Here is a 22,961-nt window from a genome sequence, read left to right on the forward strand (position 1 = left end):
ATGTGGTGTTGATTGTTGGAAACCTAGTTTTTAAAGGTATTTACTGGGACAGCTAGGAATATGAACTTGATACTGCATTAACCTGAAGTTCACTAAATAGAATGTCAAGGTTCTGATGTCCCAAGATATAACTATATTTGTAAAAATTGAAATCAAGTTTAAAATCACTCTGTAGTAACCATCTCCTTTGCCCCTTTTTCTGTTGAAAAAAGTAAAAATGCATTGTTGTATGCCCTGAAACGATCTCTAACACTTAGCTGTGTTCATAGAAAATTTAGCTCTTCAGATCATAAGACCATAACCCAGATAGCTTACCCTAATTAGAAAAAATAAATTTCTAGGAAGAAGTAGCTATTTGTAGGGATGAAACATTGGAAAACCAAGCTCACTTAAGTAAGGCAGGGAGATGGAAGTATTTGGCTCTTTCACCAAAGATGGCATGCAGAATGTCCAGCTATTAAGGCGAGCAGCTGCCAGGCAACACCAGCAGCTTCATGGCTCTGGCTAGTCAAATGTTGGGTGGTTGAGGTGGCGACCAGAGACTCAGCTGTTTGCAGTTCCCTTTTATTAGTCAGTAGGGGGATCAGCAAAACTGAAGTCAAGGCTAAGAAGTATCAAATATGTCAAAGCCTCATGCAGTCACTTATTTGTGCTGCACTAGCAAGTGTTGATGAAGGGCTAGTGAGAATACAGTGAACACACGAAGTATGAACAACAGGCTGATTTTTTTTTTTAAGATTTTATTTATTTATTTGTCAGAGAGAGAGAGAGAGAGAGAGTGAGCACTGGCAGATGGAGGCAGAGGGATAAGCAGGCTCCTTGCTGAGCAAGGAGCCCAATGTGGGACTCGATCCCACAATGCTGGGATCATGATCTGAGCCGAAGGCAGCTGCTCAACCAACAGAGCCACCCAGGCATCCCAACAGGCTGAATATTTTACTGATCCTAAGTAGGATTAATGTAAGCCATGTAGCTTTTGAGATCAAATTTACTGTCTGTTAGGAAGAGTGGATTTTATTATAAATATTGCCCTAACACTTCTGATGATTCAGCCCACAAAGTTAGGATTTTTTAAATATGACAGTATGAAATATAAAAACATTAGCTTAAAAATAAAATACTTCATTATTGAGAAGCAGTGTGACTGATTATATAGAAATTAGCAGTTTATTGATTTTTCTGCTTTTAAATCTGGATGGGTTTTTTTTTTTTCCAAAAAATACTTCTGTTTACCAACTGTTAAGCATCCTAATTAATGGTAATAAACAGTCTGCATTTTCATATCAAGGAGAGATCCTCTGTGTGCTTAGAAATTCACAGTAGGTTTGAACACTGCTGTTACTAACATTGAGCCAGGATGAGATTTGGGGATAGATCATTACTCTTCCTTCCGAAGGAACACAAAACAGGAGTCAGAGATGTTTTAAGGGTTGTAGAAGAAAGGAAAAAGTCTGTCTTAACAAGAAGAACATAGTGGGTAGATTACCTTAATTTCTTTTAATGGACTTTATTTTTTAGAGCAGTTTTACGTTCGTGGCAAGATTGAGCAGACAGTACAGAGGTTTCCCATATACTTCCCCATATATGCAGAGCCTCCCTCATATCAAAGTGGTGTACCAAAGTGGTACGTTTCTTATAGTTGATGAACATTGACACATCATCACCCAGAGCCCATAGTGTACATTAGGGTTCACTCTTGGTATTGTACCTTCTGTGGATTTAAACAAATGTATAGTGGTGTGGATTCACCATTATAGTATCAGTGTAGTTTTGCCACCCTAATAATACTCTCTGTGCTCCACTTATTTATCCATGTCTTTCCCCTAATTGTTGGCAACCACTGGCCTTTTTACTCTCTCCATAGTTTTGCTATTTCCAGAATGTCGTATAGTTAGGAATCATGTAGTATGTAGCCTTTTCAGATTGGCTTATTTCACTTAGTAACACGGATTTAAGTTTTCTCCATGTCTTTCAGACTGTCTTAATTTTGACCCAGTCAAATTTTGACTAAGTCACTGCATCTAGAAGTTCACAGTCCTATTGCAGAGACAGGATCTCAGAATGCAGTTGATCCTAGAGAGAAGACTGTTCTTGGGACGCCTGGGTGGCTCAGTGGGTTAAGCCTCTGCCTTTGGCTCAGGTCATGATCTCAGGGTCCTGGGATTGAGCCCCGCATCGGGTTCTCTGCTCAGCAGGGAGCCTGCTTCCTCCTCTCTGTCTCTGCCTGCCTCTCTGCATACTTGTGATCTCTATCTGTCAAATAAATAAATAAAATCTTTAAAAAAAAAAAAAAAGTCTGTTAGAAGACTGTTCTTGACATATTACCCAGAAGTTTCTGCCTTAAAAGTGTTGGCCAGCTTAGACATAGGTGGTGTTCTTAAACCTTGCATCTTTGGACAAGGTTCCACTAAACTTTAAATGGGTTTTTAAATCAGTTGGCAGGGAGTGGAGTAGGATGCAGGAGGGGGTGGAAATACTGCTTTTAAATGTTATTCTGGGTCTAGCCCAAGAATCTGAGATATTCTTCAATTATCGTCCTCAAAATTTTTCTGTTAGAGGGGTGCCTGGCTGGCTCAGTCAGTTAAGCATCTGCCTTCGACTCAGGTCATGATCTCAGGGTCCTGGAATTGAGCTCCTAGTCTAGCAGTCTCCCTGCTCAGTGGGGAGTGTGCATCTCCCTCTGGAACCGCCCCCCCCAGTCGGCTCGCTTGCACACTCTTTCTCCCTCTCAAATAAAATTTTTTTTCTGTTGGGGTGCCTAGCATTCAGTAGAGTGTGCAGCTCTTGATCTCAGGGTCCTGAGTTCAAGCCCCACATCGGACGTAGAACTCACTTTACAAAAAGTTTTTCTTTACTTACCAGCCTATATACTGTAGATGATTCTATAAAAACAATACATACAGTGTCTGTGCTCTGCAAACTTGCTGCCTCTGTAGCAGCTTTGATTCATGCAGACACACAAAAAGAATTCCTGTGGCTAAATATTAAATCCACAAGTGTTTATATTGAAGGAGAAAGTGGCCTATTACATTTAAGTTTGTTGAAATAAGAAGTAGGAATATATGTATACATTTAAATAGTGTATAGATTTCTCTTCTGGAGTAGACTTCATATAAATTTCTCTTCTGGAGTAGACTTCATGGAAACCTTAGAATTTAGATCTCTAAGTGAAATGTATGGCTTCCCTCACTTCAACTGCTTTGGGCTCACAGACTTCTGAATTGTTCCCTCCAGAGTCACTAATAAATTACTGTATTGGTTTCCTGGGGCTGCCATAATAAAGTACCATAAACTGGGTGGCTTACACAACAGAAATTTATTGTCTCACAGTTCCAGAGGCTAGAAGTCTAAAATCAAGGTGTCAGCAAGGGTGGTCCCTTCTGAGGGTTGTGAAGGAGAATCTGTCCCATGCTCCCCTCCTAGCTTCTGGTCATCTCAGAAATTCCTTGGCCCTTAAATGTCATATTCCAAGTATCTTTACATCATCTTTTCTCTACTTGTGTCTGTCTTTGTATCCACATTTCCCTTTTATAAGATCATCTTCCAGTCATACTGGATTAAGGCACACCCTAATGACCTCATCTTAACTTGATCATCTGCAGAGACCCTGTTTCCGAATAAAGTCAAATTCACGGGTCCTGAGAGATGGAACTTCTCTGTCTTCTTGAGGGGCATAATTCAAACCATAATATGACTACTATTGCCTACCTCCCATGTCATCCTCCAACTTTCTGGTTAGCAAATTATTCACAAATCTCTTTCTCCAGCCCTAGTTCCTACACATCCATTTGTGATGTCCAGTGGGATGTCAAACTCAACAAATTTGAAAACAAACTAATTATCTTATTACCTCTCCCTCTGTCCCTCTTAGGCTTTCTTCCTTCTCTCCACATTATTTAATGGCATCAGTACTCTTCTCTCAATCAAGCTTCGAAGCTAGAAAGTCATTTGTAATATAACAGAAAGCCCAGTGGACTTGACATCAGAACACTCTGTCCCTTTTGATGAACGTGTACAACTGGGTGGGTTTCTTGACCTCTTTGAGGCTTGGTTTTTTCATTTGCAACATTAAGATGAACAGATCCAAAGGAAAGTAATAATTCAATGAAATAATTTTTATTAAATCATTTTATATTCATACTTAATTATTTTTGACTCTTGAGTCTTGCTCACTTTCTACATCAAGTCATTAAGTTCTGGGGGTTTTTTCCACTGCAGATTTTTCCTCTTTGTTCTCCCTGGCTGCCATGGTCTTAGTTCATCCATAAGCTGGCCTGTGAAATAACTTCTAGCTCATCTCCCTTATTTCTTTAGTTAACTAATTTCTTTAGTTAACTAACTTAAAAAGCACTCAGGAGCATAGCATTCCTTTCAGAATCCTTCCTGCCATCCTAGGAGTACTGCAGATTCCTAATTTGTCATTTAAGGCTCCGCCATCTGGCCCTGAATAATCTTATCTTCCTCCGTGAGTGTTTGTTGAGCACATATGTAGTGTGTGGTCTCCACCAGGCACTGTAGGTATTCTTTTTTTTTTTTTTCCCTGTAGGTATTCTAAGAAAAGGATATGACTGAGCCTCAAGAGACATACAGTTTAGTAGTAACAGAAATGTTAAATTATGCTAAGGTTATATTATGTGTTCAGTTTCACAGGTCCTATTAGAGGGAACAACATCTAACAGTGTACCTTGGGAAGGGAGAATATTTAGGAAAGATTACAGAAAGAGGCAAAACTAAAGCTAAGTTTCATTTTATTTTATTTATTGACAACTTACTTGGAGCCAGGCAGTATTCTTAAGTGCTTTGCATCTATTTGAATAAGGTAGGTATTGCTACTGACCCCAATTTGCAGATGAGAAAACAGACCCTGGAGAGGTTAAATTACTCACCCAAAGTTGTTGAGCTGTTAAGTTCTCTGTAGGGTTTGAGAAAGCCATGTTCTTAACTATTAAGCTAAAGTGCTCTCAATCTAAAATTGCTAAATAGGCTGTAAACAAGGAGAAAGATACAGAAGTGTTAAAGGATGAGCTAAAGACTTCAACCAATCACATGGAGACATAAAAAGTATATCATATGGGGGCGCCTAGGTGGCTCAGGTGGTTAAGGGGCTGCCTTCAGCTCAGACCTGGGATCAAGTTACCCATCATAGGACTCCTTGCTCAGCAGGGAGCCTGCTTCTCCTGTCGGCCTGCCTCTCTGGCAAGTAAATAAATAAAATCTTTTAAAAAAGGTTTTTAAAGAAGTACATCATATGTTTAAGAAACATTGATCAGCAAAGAGTGGAGAAAATAGGGTTCCAAAATAGAATGCCCGGAAGATGCTTGGGCCTGTGAGTGCTCTTACTGTGGGTGCTGCTGCTCTTTAAATGACAGGCCCCTCTTTTATTAAGCCTCTTGCCTGCTCTCTGCTTCCAGAGGCATGATTGCTTCTTGTTGTCATGTCTCCCTCTAGCCACATTGCTGATTATGGTTTCAGTTCCTTTCACCTGCCTTATGATTTTTTTTTTCTCTTTTCCACCTATTTCTTACCACTGGTGTGGCCCTCTTTTATGCTATCTAGTCATCTGGAATGTCAAAGCGTTCTCTACTATTTCACTTTCTCCTCAGAAAGAGAGGTGTGCTTTCATTAACAACACACTTCAATGGTGAGAGTCTCAAACAGGAAGACTAACATAGCGCATTCCCCACAAGCCACTGAACAGTTTCCTTGGTGTCTGTTACCTCCTGGGTATCAAGATAATCAAGATAAAGCCGTGTTTTTGGTGACCCATTGAAAACTCCATGGCCTATTTATCACCCACCTGGTGTGGAAGGCCCTCAAAAGAACTGCCTCTAGGTTGGCCTGGCCACAGTCTCTTTGTCCTGGCAGCCCTATCAGTGCTCATTCATACTGGCTAAGTATCAGCCCAGCCACTTTCACCAGGTACTAAAACACAGGAAACATGTAGATCCTAAGACCCCAGAATGTTCTGTGCCAGCTTCACATACCTGTGTGTTTCCGCAGTGGACCATAGCCTCTCCAAAGCTGAATGGATCTAAAAACTGAGAAAATGTATGTTTACCATACAGTAAAGCCCACATCTTAAATTCTAATGTTATCAGTGTATTTGCAAAGTGTGATGTTGCAATTTCCTTTTCGTTCACAGATAGGAAAATGGAGATAAAGGGCACAGGACTCCACAGTGTCCCATTTAAAGTGAGATGGAGCACTCCCAACTGCAATACATTAGCCAACAAATGATTGCTTAGCTATGGCTGTATAAGAGAACCATCTTTTCTTCTTTTATAAATATTAACCATTCAAGCTCCAAAGAGAATGACTCACAGACATTATACTTCTTAATGTCCCTTTAGATTACTCACTTTGCATGATACACTGTACTCTGGATTCTGAACTTTGAAGTAGAAACTTACCAGACCAAAGAGTACCAGACTCTTAGATTTTCCATTTTAAACAGTCTTTCACAGTGAAGGAAATTATGTGATTGCAGTTCATGAGCCCAGAGATAATTGACATACTTAGTAACTTAATTTATAGACATTGCTTTCTTATAGTTACCCGGAGCTATTAGAATGAGTAAGTTTAGAAAATGACTGGTCTTCATGGCCAGACTTTGCACACATTGCATTATTTGCTAAATGGGCTTTTTTGACTCATTTTAAATTTGCAAATGCAGCCTCAGATTAATTAGAAAGAAAATAGCTTTTACTCTATTAATAAAGGAGCACCATTCAGATGGGAAAAATTGAGCTTAGTTCTTATCAAAGTAAATTGAAAATATAAAATAAATTTATTTATAGAATGTGAACCATATAGCTTTTTTTGTCCTTGCTATTATTTTTCTAATACTTTGCTGATTTTTTTTTTTACATAGTTGCCCTTGGACCAGAACGAAGAAAATCTGACTCAGGAGTTATGTTGCCAACACTCAGGGTCTCTCTTATCCAAGACATGAGGTATATATGCTAGCATTTGATGATAACTGTCAAATATATATGGTTTTCATTACATTACTCAAATGATTATGGCTATGTGTATTTTTTGCTTATGTATTCTGAGGAAAACATTTTTTATAAACTTGCTTATTTTACTTTTATACTATTATTTTTCTCCTGACATTAAATTCAAAGGGAAAATGAACTGAGAAGAGTTTTAAAGTAGCTCAATTATTTTCTAAGTTCTTTGTTCAGTTTTTAAAACCTCCTTAAATACCTGCTGCCACAGACACAGACCAAAAAAATAATGACAAGGTACTTGGCAGAGAAACTGCTCTTAAGTAGGTTTAATTTGAAGCAAATGCAAATCTGAGAATTATCAGTTGCAACTACTGGTCTTAGAAATCATTAGAAAGCATTGAGATACCTAAAATAGATTTATTTGGGGCACCTGGGTGGCTCAGTGGGTTAAAGCCTCTGCCTTCAGCTCAGGTCATGATCCCAGGGTCCTGGGATCGAGCCCCAGATCGGGCTCTCCGCTCAGTGAGGAGTCCGCTTCCTCCTCTCTCTGCCTGCCTCTCCACCTACTTGTGATCTCTGTCTGTCAAATAAATAAATAAAATCTTTTAAAAAAATAAAATAGATTTATTGAATGAGGAAGACAGAGGCTTTTTTCTTTTAAATATTTTAGGTACAACACTTAGCTCTTAAAATATGTAGGTTTAGAGTCAATGTTATAACATTAGAACACTTAACTTTCCTTTTATGGTTTATTGCTTTCTTAATATTAATTATTGATGTCTATTTGATTTGTCAGATACTTGCAACTGGAAAGCACAGCTCTTTAGAGTGGTAGCTTAGTGCAGTGGTTATATATCCTGGCTTTCCTGCTTGAACTGTGTGACTTTAGGCAACTTTTATAACTTCTCTGTGCCTCAGTTTTCCCATCTCTGAAATAGAGATAAAAACTGTTCTCTTAAAAAAAAAAAAAAAACTGTTCTCTATTTTATAGGATTGTTATGAGAATTAAATGAGTTAGTCCACTACTATAAAAAGTTTTAAGAAGTACTTGGCTCATAATAAGTTTCAGTGAATGTTAGGGGCACCTGCGTGGCTCAGCCGTTAAGTGTCTGCCTTTAGCTTGGGTCGTGATCCCAGGGTCCTGGGATAGAGCCCCACATCAGGCTCCCTGCTTGACGAGAAGCCTGCTTCTCCCTTTCCCTCTCTCCCTGCTTGTCTTTCTGCTCTCACTGTCTCTCTCTGTCAAATAAATAAATAAAATCGTTAAAACAAACAAAAAATAAATAAATGTTAGTTTTTGTTGTCTTAATTAATTTATATATTTATATCTTCAGTGTCCTTTTTCCTTGCTAGACAAAATATAGTTGCTCTCAAGGAATCCTGTGATTCCTTTTGATGGCCAGCATGAGAAGAATAGTTGTAACTATGAGAGGAAAATGATCTCTAGATCTCTTAATGGAAAAATGAAACAATGTGTATTCTACAGTGATTTCATAGTAGATCCAGACTTCTAAAACTTAATTAGATGGTCACATCACATAAGGCTGTCCTGCTCCTCCTGGTTTCCTGCTTATTTACCTTTATCTCTTTCATGATGTTGTTCTTCAGGGAGGGGCTGTCCTACTTAGATATACTCCTTTACTTCATAAGAGACAGTATAGCTTCCTGGTTAAGACCTCAGGCTCTGGAACCAGCCTACAGAGGTTGCTGTTTGAGCTCTGTCATGCAGTAGCTCCATATCCTCAATTACTTATACTCCCAGTTTTCTCACCTATAAAATGGAATAGTAACAGTCTTTCTCTCAAAAGGTTGGTGTAAAGATTCAATGAGGGACACTGGGTGGCTCACTTAAGCTAACACAGTTAAGTGTCTGACACTTGGTTTCACCTCAGGCCATGATCTCAGGGTTGTGAGATTGAGCCTCCTGTTGGGGCCCAGTGTGCAGTCTGCTTGTCCCTCTTCCTCCCCCTTTGCTGCTCTCCTGACCTGTGCAAGCACGCTCTCTCTCTCTCTCTCTCTCTTTCAGTCTCTCTTTCTAAAATAAATTTTAAAATCTTAAAAAAAAAGGTAAAATAATATTTAGTGAGGTAGTAAATGTAAAGAACCCAAAATAGACCTAGAAACAAATGTGTGTATACTTACACATGTATGTGTGTGTGTGTGTTTATATTTATTGTTTCTAACTTTGTTATATATTTTCTATATACCACACAGACCATTTTTTTTATTTTATTATTTTTTTAAGATTTTATTTTTTTGTTTATGAGAGAGCAAGTGGGAAAGAGCATGAACAGAGGGGAGAGGGAGAAGCAGGATCCCCACAGAGCAAGGAGCCCAACACAGGCTCAACCACAGGACCCTGAGATCATGACCTGAGCCTAAGGCAGACACTTAACCAACTGAGCCACACAGGCACCCCAGATAATTCTTTTTAAACCATGAATTCATAGTGATATCTAGGATTCCAATTCAATACCACAGGAACCATTCAGGCCTTCTTACTTGTTTTTTGTTTTTTTTTTTAAGATTTTATTTATTTATTTGACAGAGACACAGTGAGAGGGAACATAAGCAGGGGGTGTGGGAGAGGGAGAAGCAGGTTTCCCAAGCCTGGGAGCCCCAGTGGGGGGCTTGGTCCCAGAACCCTAGGATCATTACCTGAGCCAAAGGCAGATGCTTAAGGACTGAGCCACCCACGTGCCCCTAGCCTTCTTATTTGTAATTTCTTTCTCCCATTATGAGAAACTTGGCTTTCATTATCTAGGCTACACTATATTTACTTATTTGTGCAATCCTAGTATATCCGTAAGAGTTTCAGAATTACTAACCTATACCCCTGTAAGAAGCAGAAACAAGTTTACTAAATAAGTATAGTGCTTGTATACTGTTCTAGTTTTCTGTGTTTAACTTTTCAGCATTCAGTCGAAATACTGATTTCCAAAATTCAGATTTTTTTTTCTCCTCTATCTTCAGCGTGGTTATATTACTCATTTGTAATACAGTTAGATTCATTTGTTAATCTGTATTCCCTTTTTGTTCTCCTTATATTCTGGTTGTTTTTGTTTTTAATGTAGGTGCAGTAAAATTCATACTTTCTTAGTGTGTAGTTCTGTGCATTTTCACAAACACACAGTCATGATACAGAATAGTTCCATCACCCCAGAATTCCCTTGTGCTACTTCTTGAGTCATTCCTTCCCCCCAGTTTCCTACCCCTGTCAATCACTGATACATGTCCAAGCTCTTTCCACCTAGAAGGCCTAAAAGTAGTAATGCCCTAAAATAGCAGTGAGTATACCTAGCACCCACATACTGGTTTCTAAATATCATCCTCCAATGAAGGACATCAGGGATCCCCAGAGCAGTGACTGATTCTAGGACTGGGGAATGGAAAATACTGGATGAGCCTAGTGAAATTCAGTGTCAAAAAGTAAGAAAGTGCTCAGAAAGAAGGGCATCATATATTAAAGACACAGGAGCCAGCCTAAAAGAGCTCCCAGTGGCTAAAGCTAAAGCAGTTCGAGCAACATAGTAACTAACAGTACTGGCACATATTTCACAGAGTAAAATAAATATCCATGAGTCTATTATGATATAAAGAACTAAGTGAAAAAAACAAGAGCAACAAGATAGTTGTTTTTTTTTTTTTAAGATTTTATTTATTTATTTGACAGAGAGAGAGAGCAAGAGAGGGAATACAAGCAGGGGGAGTGGGAGGGGGAGAAGTAGGCTTCCCAAGGAGCCTGATTCCCAGGATACTGGGATCGTGACCTGAGCCAAAGGCAGACATTTAACGACTGAGCAACCCAGGTGCCCCAGGATAGCTCTTTCATACAGAAACCTCCAATTAATAAATGTAGGAGAATGAAGTGGAAAAATTTATGGTTGAAAGCTTATGGTGAAACCAGGATGTTTGCATAATCTCAAAGTATCTCTGCCAAGAATTTAATAATTAAAAGGAAAAAATAATCTTACAGTAGAAACCCAGCAGGCTCCACCTTAACCAAGTGATCAAGATTAACGTCACTAGTAATAAGACATAACATCATGTACCCCCTGCTGTGATACACTGAGAAGAGTATATCACTTCTGTAGTATTCTTGTCATAAATGTAAGTCTGCATAAATAACTGCAGTCTAACCATAGGAATACATGAGAAATATCCAAACTGAGGAATACTCCACCTAATAATTGACCAATACTCTTCAAAAATGCCAATGTCATGAAAAATGGGGAAAGGCTAAGAACTGTCATAGACTGGAGAAGACTAAAATGACAACCAGATGCAGTATGGAATCCTGGATTAGATCCTGGAAGAGAAAAAGGACATAAGGGGGAAAACTGGTGAAATCAGTCTGTAGTTCAGTTAATAGTATTGTACCAATATTCATGTCTTAGTTTGGTTATATATGATGTTAGCATTAGGGGAAGCTGTGAATAGGGGAACTCTCTGTATTATTTTTACAACATTTTTGTGAGACTAATTATTTAAAAATGAAGCATAAACTCTATGTAGTGTGTGTGTTTCAACCAGGTCCTACAAAGGAGATGTATAGGGACCGTTTTTAATAGATAGCATATCATTACCTAAGGGTACAGTTCTTGGTACACCTGCTGCTCATCTATTCACTGAATGTTTGATCAATGAACTGTCACGTCTCTAGTCTAAGCCCTATAATTTCTCACCTGGATTATGTCACAGTTCCCAGTTGCTTGCCTTACTGTAATTCATCCTCCCTATAGGTAGTATGGTAATCTTAGAATAAAATCCAAATCCCTTGGGCTGCCTGTGTAGCTCAGCTGTTGAAGCGTCTGCCTTCAGCTCAGATCATGATCTCAGGGTCCTGGGATAGAGCCCCGCATCAGGCTCCCTGCTCAGTGGGGAGCCTGCTTCTCTCTCCCCCTTTGCCCCTTCCCCTCCTTGTGCTCGCTCACTCGCTCTCTCTCACAGTCTCTCAAATAAGTAAAATCTTAAAAAAAACAAAAACAAAAAAAAACACCCAACTCCAAATCCCTTGCCCTGGTTGGCAGAGCCTACTTGATTTGATAGTGATATCTTCTACCATCCTCCCTCATACCACTTCTTTGGTTCCTCCAGCATACCTTCCTTGCTTCCTAGTGTGGAGCTTTTTTCCACCTATTCCCTTCACCTGATAGCTTTCCTCTGACACCTGCCCCAGAAAAATTTCCACAGGCCACCCTCCTTTTTGTCATTTGCATCTTAGTTCAAATGTTGCTTCCTCCAAGAAGCCTTCCAGGTCACCTGTACAAAGCAGCCACCCAGTCACTCTCGTTCACACCCCTATTTTAATCCTCTCCATAGCAGTTAGTTATTTGTTCTTCTCACACTATTTGTAAACTTCATGAGAGAGGCAACTATCTGACATTGAATTGCTAGTAGTGCTCATGGAGTCCAACACATAATTGGTGCTCAATTATGTGTTAAATGAAGGATTTGCCTATTTTAAATTCTGTGAGTATGCATGAGGGTGTGTTTGGCGTGGGGGTGGGGGCGCCTTATCTAACATTTTTGCATATATCCTTATACCTTTACCTGATTCAACTGGCCAAACTGCTATTCAGTTATTTTGGTTACAGTTGCAAAGCCTTAAAAAGGTAGTGATTGCTAAGATACTTTTTACTAATTGATCTAAATTTTAGAATATAGAAGGAACTTAAGAAGTCCTATTGCGTAGCTGCTTTTTACAGATAGAGAAGCTCAGGCCCAGGCTGGTTAAGTCTAAGACCATATCACCAATCCTTTTTTCAAGATTTTATTTATTTATTTATTTGACAGAGATAGCACAAGCAGGGGGAGCTGCAGGCAGAGGGAGAAGCTGACTCCCCACTAAGCAAGGAGCCCCATGTGAGGCTCAATCCCAGGACCTTGGGATCATGACCTTAGCCGAAGACAGACGCTTAACCGACTGAGCCACCGAGGCATCCCGACCATATTGCCAATCAATAGCAGAAATGGAACTAGAACTAAGGTTTCCTGACCATACGTCAGGTCTCTTTCTAACTAGATGCAAGCTGTCAGCCTTTGTCAACATTGCAAGGAAAATACCAGCTGTGACTAGACACAGATAAGTCAGCAGTAGTGTAAGGTGCACATCAGCTTAAATATAATTTACTATAACCTGGACTAAATCTCTATTTGTTCAGGATACTCAACTGCAAAATTGATGTCCTGTGACTTAACACATAAGGATTACTTTGGCTTTCAATTTTCAGTCTTTGTCTTCTAAAACCCACTGAGCCACCCAGGTGTCCCCAAACAATTTCTTTTGTGGCCACACAATTTTCAAAGTCTTTTAAAAACTTGAGAATTTTGAATTTATAAGTTAAAAAAAAAAGGTGTCTTAAAGTGCCATGGAAAGTAAGATTTCATATTTTCCATATGTTGTCCGGAAACTACTTGAAAAACAATTCAGTGGATTAAAGTTGTGACAGATAGTCAAACTAGACCAATTAATTTGAATAAAATCTTTAATATTCAGCATGTTTTATTACTTTTATTTTCTTGATGGTCAGGAATAACCAGCTGCCAGGTTACAGGTAACCATGAGGTTGAAACAAGAACATAATAAAATCTGAAAGAAGAAAGGAGTGTTAACTGCTTTATCTGAGGGCATTGCCCATGTGCATGTGTTGTAGTGGTGATTCTGATGTGGGGCTGAATTCATGATTCAAATGGAATCTTTGAGCAGTTTAATCAACATAAAGTGCGTATCACCCGTTCACACTTCTGCTAAGTATGAAAGAATTATTCTGTGCAAAGGTGCTGTAATGCTTTAGTTCTTTTCCAGCTCAAGGTTATTCTTAGGATCTACATCTTTACTGTTGCTCCTGTTCTGTAGGCATATTCAGAATATGAGTGAGATCAAGACAGATGTCGGACGAGCTCGGGCATGGATAAGACTATCTCTAGAAAAGAAGCTCTTGTCCCAGCACCTGAAGCAGTTGCTCTCCAACCAGCCACTCACCAAGTAAGAGACAGCCTCTTAGACATTTCTGCTTCTGTGACCTGTGTGTCTGCAAAGCAGATTGCATAAGCTGGCAGACTGACTTCTTCAGCACAAATTGCTGATTCCTGTGCACACGTGTTCTTCCTTTCTAACAGGCATGTGCTTTGGAAACTCCATGGTTTGACATAGTATTTGATTTTACCTGGGAGGACACACACCAGACTTGACAGCCAAAGGCCAGATTGCTCTGTTCTTAACCAGAAAAAAACCTAACTAATTCTCACAGGCTGACAGTAACATCCAAAAGATAGGTTGAATTTATATAAACCTTATATTGTAAAGATCACAACAAAACCTGAAGTAGCAAAAAAAAAAAAAAAAAAAAAAAAAAAGTCCACATTAAGAGGTTTCTTCTGAGAGTCTTGGCAAATGCTTACATTCAATAGTTTAGAGCCAGGAAAGCAATCAGTTGCATGTTACTTAATTGTTAACTGTTTAAATAGGTCTCCCTTTACTCCCTCAGGAAACCCTCTTAGATAAAATGCATCATCTGCATAATATATGTTAGAGCTAATTTGAAGCCTGAGGACTTAGGTCTCTAGAACAAAGCTACACAAAAAACTCAACAAAGTTCTCAGACTTGACCTTGCGTTGAAATCTCATCATGGTAACAATTCTTTTTATAGTTTTGTATTTGTACACATCATCACTGGGCTGCTTACTGCTCCCCCCAAGCCCCGGAGCATTTTAAGATGAGTCTTAATGTCCAAAGAGTAGGTTTGATAAAGAATACAAAGTTAGATACAGGCTGTGAACCTGATCTTGTTCTCTGAAACTAGTTACTCCCCTTACCCATCCCTGCCCATTATAAATCATTCATGTCCACTGTGTCCAAAGTACATAAAGTGCTACGTAAAGGTGTGTGCCTTGGGGTGCCTGGCTGGCTTAGTAAGTAGAGCTGTGCAACTCTTGATATCAGGGTCATGGGTTCAAGCCCCACATATGGTGCAGAGTTTTATAAATACATACTTACATATAGTTGCACACCTGGGTGGCTCAGTTGGTAGAACATGCAACTCTTGATCTTGGGTCATGAGTTCAAGCCCCATGTTGGGTGTACAGCTACTTGAAAAAGAAGAAAATCCCACTACATAAAGGTAAATACCAAGTATTTCGCATGTTTTCTTCTGTACTTTCTTCTATGCATGCTCTCTTAGTTAAGATTATACTGTATTCACAATTCAGTATCATTTTTTTTAAGATTTTATTTATTTATTTGACAGAAGGAGAGAAATCACAAGTAGGCAGAGAGACAGGCAGAGAGAGAGGGGGAAGCAGGCTCCCCACTGAGCAGAGAGCGCGATGCGGGGTTTGATCTCAGGACCCTGAGATCATGACCTGGGCTGGAGGCAGAGGCATAACCCACTGAGCCACCCAGGCACCCCTTCAATATCATTTTTTTAAGATTTTATTTTTAAGTAATCTCTGCACCCAACCTAGGGCTCAGACTCACAACCCCAATAATCAAGAATTACATGGTCTTCTGACTTTTAGCCAGCCAGGAGCCCCGGTATCATCCTTTTTTTAGCTTGGTGTGTTATAAACATTTCACTGTAAGAATTTAAGCTCAGAAGACTGAATGCCCTTGTTCAGACACCGCCTTTACTATTTACTATTTGAATGACTTTGGACAAGATACTTTTTTGTATGTCTGTTTTCCTAACTTATAAAATGAGAGTGCTAGTAGACTTACTTCATAGGGTAATCATGAGGATTAATATATTAATATAATACACTTGGAAAAGTGCTTTAATGTAAGTGCTTAATTAAAATTACTTATTTTTAGTAGTAGTTTTGTTTTTGTTGCTAAAACACTTTAGGGGCGCCTGGGTGGTTCATGGGTTAAGCAGCTGCCTTCAGCTCAGGTCATGATCCCATGGTCCTGGATTGAGTCCCATATGGGGCTCCCTGCTCAGCAGAGAACCTTATTCTCCCTCTCGCTCTGCCTGCCACTCTGCCTACTTGTGCACTCTCTCACTCTCTCTCTGTCAAATAAATAAATAAAATCTTAAAAAAAACACTTCATAAACTTTATTTTCAATGCTCAGACAGTATTCCAGTGTATGCATATACCATGATACATTTTTCCTTTTACAAATAACATTTTAGTGGACATCTGTGAGTAAGCCTTGCCCGTATTTCATATTATACTCTTAGGACTGAGTCCTAAAAGTAAAACAAATGCATTTGACTTTGACTAAATGAATGTGTTTATTTTTAGTACAAGACATAATGAAAAGCATGAAAAATAAACTGTTATTTTGTGCTTGTCTTACCCATTCCTAGGAAACTTTATAAGCGTTATGCTTTTCTACGCTGTGAAGAAGAAAGAGAGCAGTTTCTTTACCATCTTCTTTCCCTCAATGCAGTTGACTACTTCTGCTTCACCAGCGTGTTCACCACTATCAGTAAGTCTGGAGAATTGGCTAATAAGTGAAGAGTTGCTCAGGCGACTAATGGAATAAGAGTCTATATTTTTACAAGTGACATATATGACAGTACAGTGAAATGGACACTGTTTGTGAGGCGGGCCCCAGACCTCTATTTAGGAATGAAGCCCCAGCAGCTGGGACTGCTTTGGGAAGGCAGTCCTCAGCTGCCAGCCTCTGTGGGGAGTGCCTCACCAGAACAAACTACCTTCCCAACCTCCCAAGATGATCCCTCCTTAGCAGGGCCAGCCAGCATCCTAAGACTATCATAGGGCTGTTCTAGAACTTAACTGTGGCATCAGCTGAGGACTTCACTGCACTGTATCACAGCTCAGCTTCTCTCAGCCACATGGTGATCCCAGGAGCAACATCTTGCATGCTGACTTCTGACTTCATCTGCTTTCCAGGAACCCCAGTCTACAGTAGAAAATGGGCTGGATGTTAAAAAGGAATGTTTGATTAGGGACCCCTGACTGGCTCAGTCCGTGGAGCATGCAATTCTTGATCTCAGGGTCATGAGTTCAAGCCCCATGTTGGGCCTAAAGCTTACTTCAAAAAAAAAAGTTTTATTAAACAAGTCATCCAGTATCTTACATAAAACACATAAAATTTTAAAAATCAGCATACCATAATAAACGTATGGAACTGTGAACATTAAACTTTGATGATTCAGAAAGACTTTAAGACCTTACTGAATAATGTAGGGTTGTAGAGGGAGGAAATGCTGACTGGAGATGTGTTTTTGATGGAAAGTCAAATTAATCACATTTATTCATGAGTACTAATTCTTCTGTGCAGTGGCTCCCCTTACCCACTTTGGAGAATTTTTACTTGTATCAGAAATTCTGTTTAGCTGCAAGAATCAGAAACTTGGAAAACAGTGCTTTAAACAAATGGGTGATTTCATATTTCTTATATAATGAGAAGTTTCAAAATAGTCTATAGTACATTCAGGGACCCAGAGTCTTTGTCCTTCTCTTCTAGACAGTCTTCAGTGTGTGCTAATCATCTCATGGTCATAAGATGGCTGTTCTCATTCCACCTTCTAGCAGGGAAGAAGGAAAGAGTGCCAAGGAGTAAAGGGCAGAACCTGTGCTAGAAAAACAGGATTTTCTAAGAAATTCCGATAAATGCAACATGTCACTGGCCAAAAATTAGTAGGTTTTGGCTTTTTAGTCTCTGATAGAAGCAGACAAGGAAACATTGAGCTGAACTGAGTATTGGGCCAACCAGTAGTATCTGCCAACTATTCATTAGTATCTAAACTATCAGTTTAAAGATTTTATTTATTTATTTAACACAGAGATTACAAGTAGGCAGAGAGACAGGCAGAGAGAGGGGAAAGCAGGCTTCTTGCTGAGCAGAAAGCCTGATGTGGGGCTTGATCCCAGGACCCTGAGATCATGACCTGAGCCGAAGGCAGAGGCCCAACCCACTGAGCCACCCAGGCACCCCAAAACTATCAGTTTAGTACATTACTGCTTGTGTAAGAAGCTAAGATGTTAGGAGTGCTCAGGTGGCTTAGTGGGTTAAGCGCCCGACTGGATTTCAGCTCAGGTTATGACCTCAGGGTTGTGACCTCAAGCCCTGTGTTGGGCTCCCTGCCCAGTGGGGAGTCTGCTTGAGATTCTCTCCCTCTCCCTCTGCCCCTCCCTTACCATCCCCCCCTTTCTCTCAAATAATAGATAAATAAATCTTTTTTTTTAAAAAAAGAGCCTAAAATGTTATGTAGAGTGTTAAAAGAAATAGCCCAGGTAGTTAGGACTCCTAAGATCCTACTTGTATCTATAGATTCCATGTAAGTAACTCCAAAGAATTGAGATCTTCATGAAAGAAATAATTTTAAGTTTAATAATATTACTCCTTTTATACTTTATGTAATCACAGTTGTGCATCTGACCCTAAACCCATTTTTTTTGTAGTTTTTCTAATCCTCTCAGTGAAAGAACTGAGAGAAGCCTCTGGCACCTAAAATAAAGTCTTGTACTAACCTCTTCTGCTTTCAGTTTCAAAACCCATTTGATTCTGATGATTACTAAACCATGAAAGTATGGCCTTTCCTCTGACATTTTCCTTTCCTTCAGCCAAAATGAAAAGACGGAAAGGGAGGTTATTCACCTAACATAAAGAAAGTCGTTTATGTAAAATTAGGGAAATGAACCGTTAATCCCATTCACTTTCCTTATCTAAGAGTGCATTGAACCATGATCTCATTTTCTGAGGCTGTCTCTGGGCACTTTGTCCAATAAATGTGTATCATCGTATGTGTAGATCTTTCAAGGGGGGCTTCTGAGACCCTTTCTTTTGACTAAAGGAGCAGAAATTCCAAGGATACAAAAAAAAAAATTTGATTCTACCCTGCTTTTAAAAAAAAAACAACAAGTATGACTCTGAGGGATAAAAATACGCCAGTGTTTGAACCATCCCCATTTTTAAAAGAGAATGGAGGGAGCGCAATGTCTTTATTGTGCTACCCTGTTTGAGCAAAAGACAGTGATAGGACAGTGACATCTAGTGGTGTGCCTTCTAAAGAGCCTTTTTTTTTTCTTTTTTTTCTTTTTTTTAAGATCTTTTATTTATTTATTTGACAGACAGAGATCACAAGTAGGCAGAGGCAGGCAGAGAGAGGAAGGGAACCAGGCTCCCTGCTGAGCAGAGAGCCCGATGTGGGGCTCGATCCCAGGACACTGGGATCATGACCTGAGCTGAAGGCAGAGGCTTAAACCCACTGAGCCACCCAGGCGCCCCGAGATCTCTAAAGAGCCTTTCTGAAGGAAAAGGTTGTACACAGATTGCTTTCTACATCTTGATTCTTCCCCAGGGCTCCTCTTGTACCTGAGTGGCCTCAATAGCTTTGTTATATCCAGAATGGCACTGTTTATTACTCTTGGCTTTGCATAGCGAGCTGTACAGTTGGGATGGGAACGTTCTGAAACATTGCCTTGAGGAAATTAGCAATAAGGCGATAGTGTCCAAGAAGCCATTCACCCCCTTTTACATATGAACCCACATCAGGAACCATGCTCCTTAGTATACTTGATTTTAGAACAGAATTTAAAATATTAAAGCAATGAAAATTTGTATAGAAGTCAGTTCTGGTGTTAATGCCTGGGATTGCTTTTTGTAAATGTAGAGGTTACGTATGGTGATACTCTGCATGCCATGCATACCTGGTGATATATATGCCATGGAAACCATCACAAGCTTGGACTTGTGATTTATAAACTGGACCTCATCTTTATAGACTGGAAGAGGTGATCTCATCTTCTGTGTAAGCACGTCTTGAAAGATCATAACAAGCAAACTGTCTGTGAAAGCCAACAGAGTCATTAATATATATTTCCCTTATTATCAGGAGAATTTTATTGTGATTTTTAATTTCAACATTGTTCTTCCAGTGATTCCGTATAGGTCCGTGATCATCCCCATCAAAAAGCTGAGCAATGCGATCATCACATCGAACCCTTGGATCTGTGTATCAGGAGAGCTAGGAGACACAGGAGTAATGCAGATTCCCAAAAACCTCCTTGAAATGACTTTTGAGGTAGGTTCAGCTAATACCTTTCTTAGCAGAAAATGTCTTACGTAGTCCTACACAAGGATTCCAGTTTTACTTCTTCATGTGTCCTCAAATCAAATAATACAAAGGAGTACTCAAGCATGCAGCATCATTTTTGTGAGTGTACACCTAAAGTTGTCTTAAACACAGCTATTTGTTTTATATTTTTATTGCTATGATTTTAGTTATTAAGCTCTATTTTTCTATTTGTAATGGAATACTTTGGGGCTTTGCTAGGTTCTATTCCATGATTGCTGGTGCTTTGCACAGAAGCGGGCAAGTAAGGAACATTCAAGTAAATGCTTTTCCCACAGTGGTTCTCTTTCTTACTGTAAAATGCTCTCTGCCACCTGGACAGAGGGACAGGAGAGCTGACACCCATGCTTATGGCTTGTAAACCACATGGTGACATTTGTAGAGTGATCTATAAAGATACCTTTTGATATTGTAGTCAGTTTTCAGGTCTCACCTGCTGAAGCATTCCCCTGTCTTTGAGCCCCCCTGCAGGCTGATCCTGGAATGCAGGAGGAAGACAAACACCTGCTCTTGTTTCAGGAGAGAAGTAATACGACTGAATATCCTGTTTCCATATTCCTTGGGGTCTAGGAATAGCAGTTTCCACTTAGTCATAACACACCCAAGAGCCCCTTTTAGCCCTATTTATCTAAAATAGACTCACTATACACGAAAGATTAAAATGCTTGGCTTTTCTTTGACTAGCAAGTATGGAACATAAACTCTATTATAAGTTCCATCATTACTGTTTCCAGACTCTCATTTCTGCCTACTTCGTTCCATCTTTCCTGCCACAGCTAATTCAAGGCGCCATCCTCCCTCACGTGAATGACTGTGATGTCTTCTCACCTTGATACAAAGTCAAGGGCTTTAAGAATTCATAGCTGTGATGCCCAACCATATATAGTCATTTGGGGGTTCTGTGATATTTTATCAGAATTTAAAAGTCAGAATTTAATTGACATTTATTTTTACTATTCCTTTTATCATTGCTTTCTTTTGTACTTGTCCACCAATGGCCAGGAAGGACGTTGATAATTGTAATTTTTTTGATAGCTTCAAAGACTTCTAGTAGGTGAGATTTCAGGTCAGTTCTGCCTTAGCATTTTATTAGAAACAGAAAAACACCTATGTCAGTGATTATTTATTTATTTATTTATTTTCCTGGCTTCACTGTAACTGAATCTAAATAGCATCCTTTTGCCACTTCTTGAAATTATTCTCACCATTAAGGCACAAATTCTGGGTTCCCCAGTTAGAAATAATTTTTCCTTTTCTAGTGTTTATCTAGAACTTGTTTACATCTCTAGCACCTTGTATAGTCCCCTCATTTGGTAGTTACTGTCCATATGTGTCCTAGCTCATTAGATGGGATATATTGGATGTGAATATGTTTCTCTACTACAAAGCAGAGCACATTATGCAGGATGAGTCTTCTGCAGTTGTTAAATTAGATGAAACCAAAGTGCCACCACTAAAGCTAAGCAGTAGTGGGAGTGGGATCAAGCTATGAATAACCTGTGGTCCTGTCCCTCCAGTGCCAGAACTTGGGGAAGCTGACCACTGTTCAGATTGGTCACGATAACTCAGGACTGTTAGCCAAATGGCTAGTGGATTGTGTCATGGTCAGAAATGAGATCACAGGACATACATACAGGTAAGTAAATGTCCTTGGGAGCTCAGAATTCTTTCTTTGAGACTCTTTAGACAAGAAAAGGTTTAAGAATTGTTTCCTTCTGGGGTGCCTGTCTGGCTCAGTCAGAAGAGTGTGACTCTCGATCTCAGGGTACTGAGTTTGAGCCCCATGTTGGATGTAGAGATTACTAAAACAAACTTTAAAAAAAAAGAATTACTTTCTTTCTAAAGCTTTCTCACTGCCTTCTCAATCTTAGTTTAGGTTGTTGTGTTGTTTAGTCTTACTTTTTTTTTTTTTTTTTTAAGATTTTCTACATATTTGAGAGAGTGAGAGCAGAGTCAACAAGAGACAACAAGAGTGGAGGGGGTAGCTGCAGGGGAAGAAGGAGAAGCAGGCCCCCTGCTGAGCAGGGAGTTTGGGGGTGGGTACCTGACCCCAGGACTCTGGGATCATGACCTGAGCTGAAAGCAGACACTTAACTGACTGAGCCACCTAGGTGCCCCTTAGTTTGACTTTTTATGTAATACAAAATTGCCCCCAGAAAACTTCTAAAAAATTATTTGTGTGGGGGCGCCTGGGTGGCTCAGTGGGTTAAACCTCTGCCTTCAGCTCAGGTCATGATCTCAAGGTCCTGGGATCGAGCCCCGCATTGGGCTCTCTGCTCGGCGGAGAGCCTGCTTCCTCCTCTCTCTTTCTGCCTACCTCTCTGCCTGCTTGTGATCTCTGTCTGTCAAATAAATAAATAAAATCTTTAAAAAGAAAAAAATTATTTGTGTGTGTTATCAATGCCTAGTCTGCAAGTATTGGAAAAGATTGATAGAACTCTGATTTTTAAAAAAAATTTAAAAGGGCAGCTTGAAGTAATTAATTTAGTAGGAGGAAAGGATCTTTTGGACTCTACTGGTTATAGCTGGTACTCCTCTTTGGAAACACTGTCCTCTTTTCTCCTATAACTCAACTTCCATATTAGCTTCTAGTTTGAAAATATTCTTGTCAGAACTAACCACAGTATTTTAATATAGGTGAGGTATGAGAAAATAGTGAATCATTTTAATTTGTTTGAATGTGGTAGCAATTTCTGGCTATATAAGAGAGAATGTCTTTATTTTTCAGAGATTCATACTGAAGTGTTTTTAGGGGTAAAATGTCCTGATGTGTGCAATGTACTGTAAAATACTTCCAGCATAAAATAAAAACAAAGCACATGGCAAAACATAAAGAATATGGGTGTCTGTGGTACAATTTTCTCTACTTTTCTGTATGTTTGAAATTTTTAAATTAACTTTAGAAAACAACCCATAGGCACTAAAATGATGGGCTTCACCCATGGTGCCATTTTAAA

The 22,961-nt window shown here is 39.4% G+C and overlaps 1 protein-coding gene across 2 annotated transcripts in view; it reads left to right on the top strand.

Annotated features, from left to right (window-relative positions):
• Positions 1-22,961, top strand: part of DENND5B (DENN domain containing 5B) — a 183,593-nt gene that overhangs the window by 149,139 nt on the left and 11,493 nt on the right. For both annotated transcript variants that reach the window (XM_080809936.1, XM_080809935.1), the window contains 5 exons: positions 6,872-6,953; positions 13,813-13,941; positions 16,267-16,388; positions 19,808-19,953; positions 21,522-21,640. In XM_080809936.1, the coding sequence (XP_080666062.1) occupies positions 6,872-6,953; positions 13,813-13,941; positions 16,267-16,388; positions 19,808-19,953; positions 21,522-21,640 (598 nt within the window). The remainder of the gene's footprint in view (positions 1-6,871; positions 6,954-13,812; positions 13,942-16,266; positions 16,389-19,807; positions 19,954-21,521; positions 21,641-22,961) is intronic.

The sequence above is a fragment of the Martes martes genome (assembly GCF_963455335.1).
Source record: "Martes martes genome assembly, chromosome: 8".
Taxonomy (NCBI): Eukaryota; Metazoa; Chordata; class Mammalia; order Carnivora; family Mustelidae; genus Martes; species Martes martes.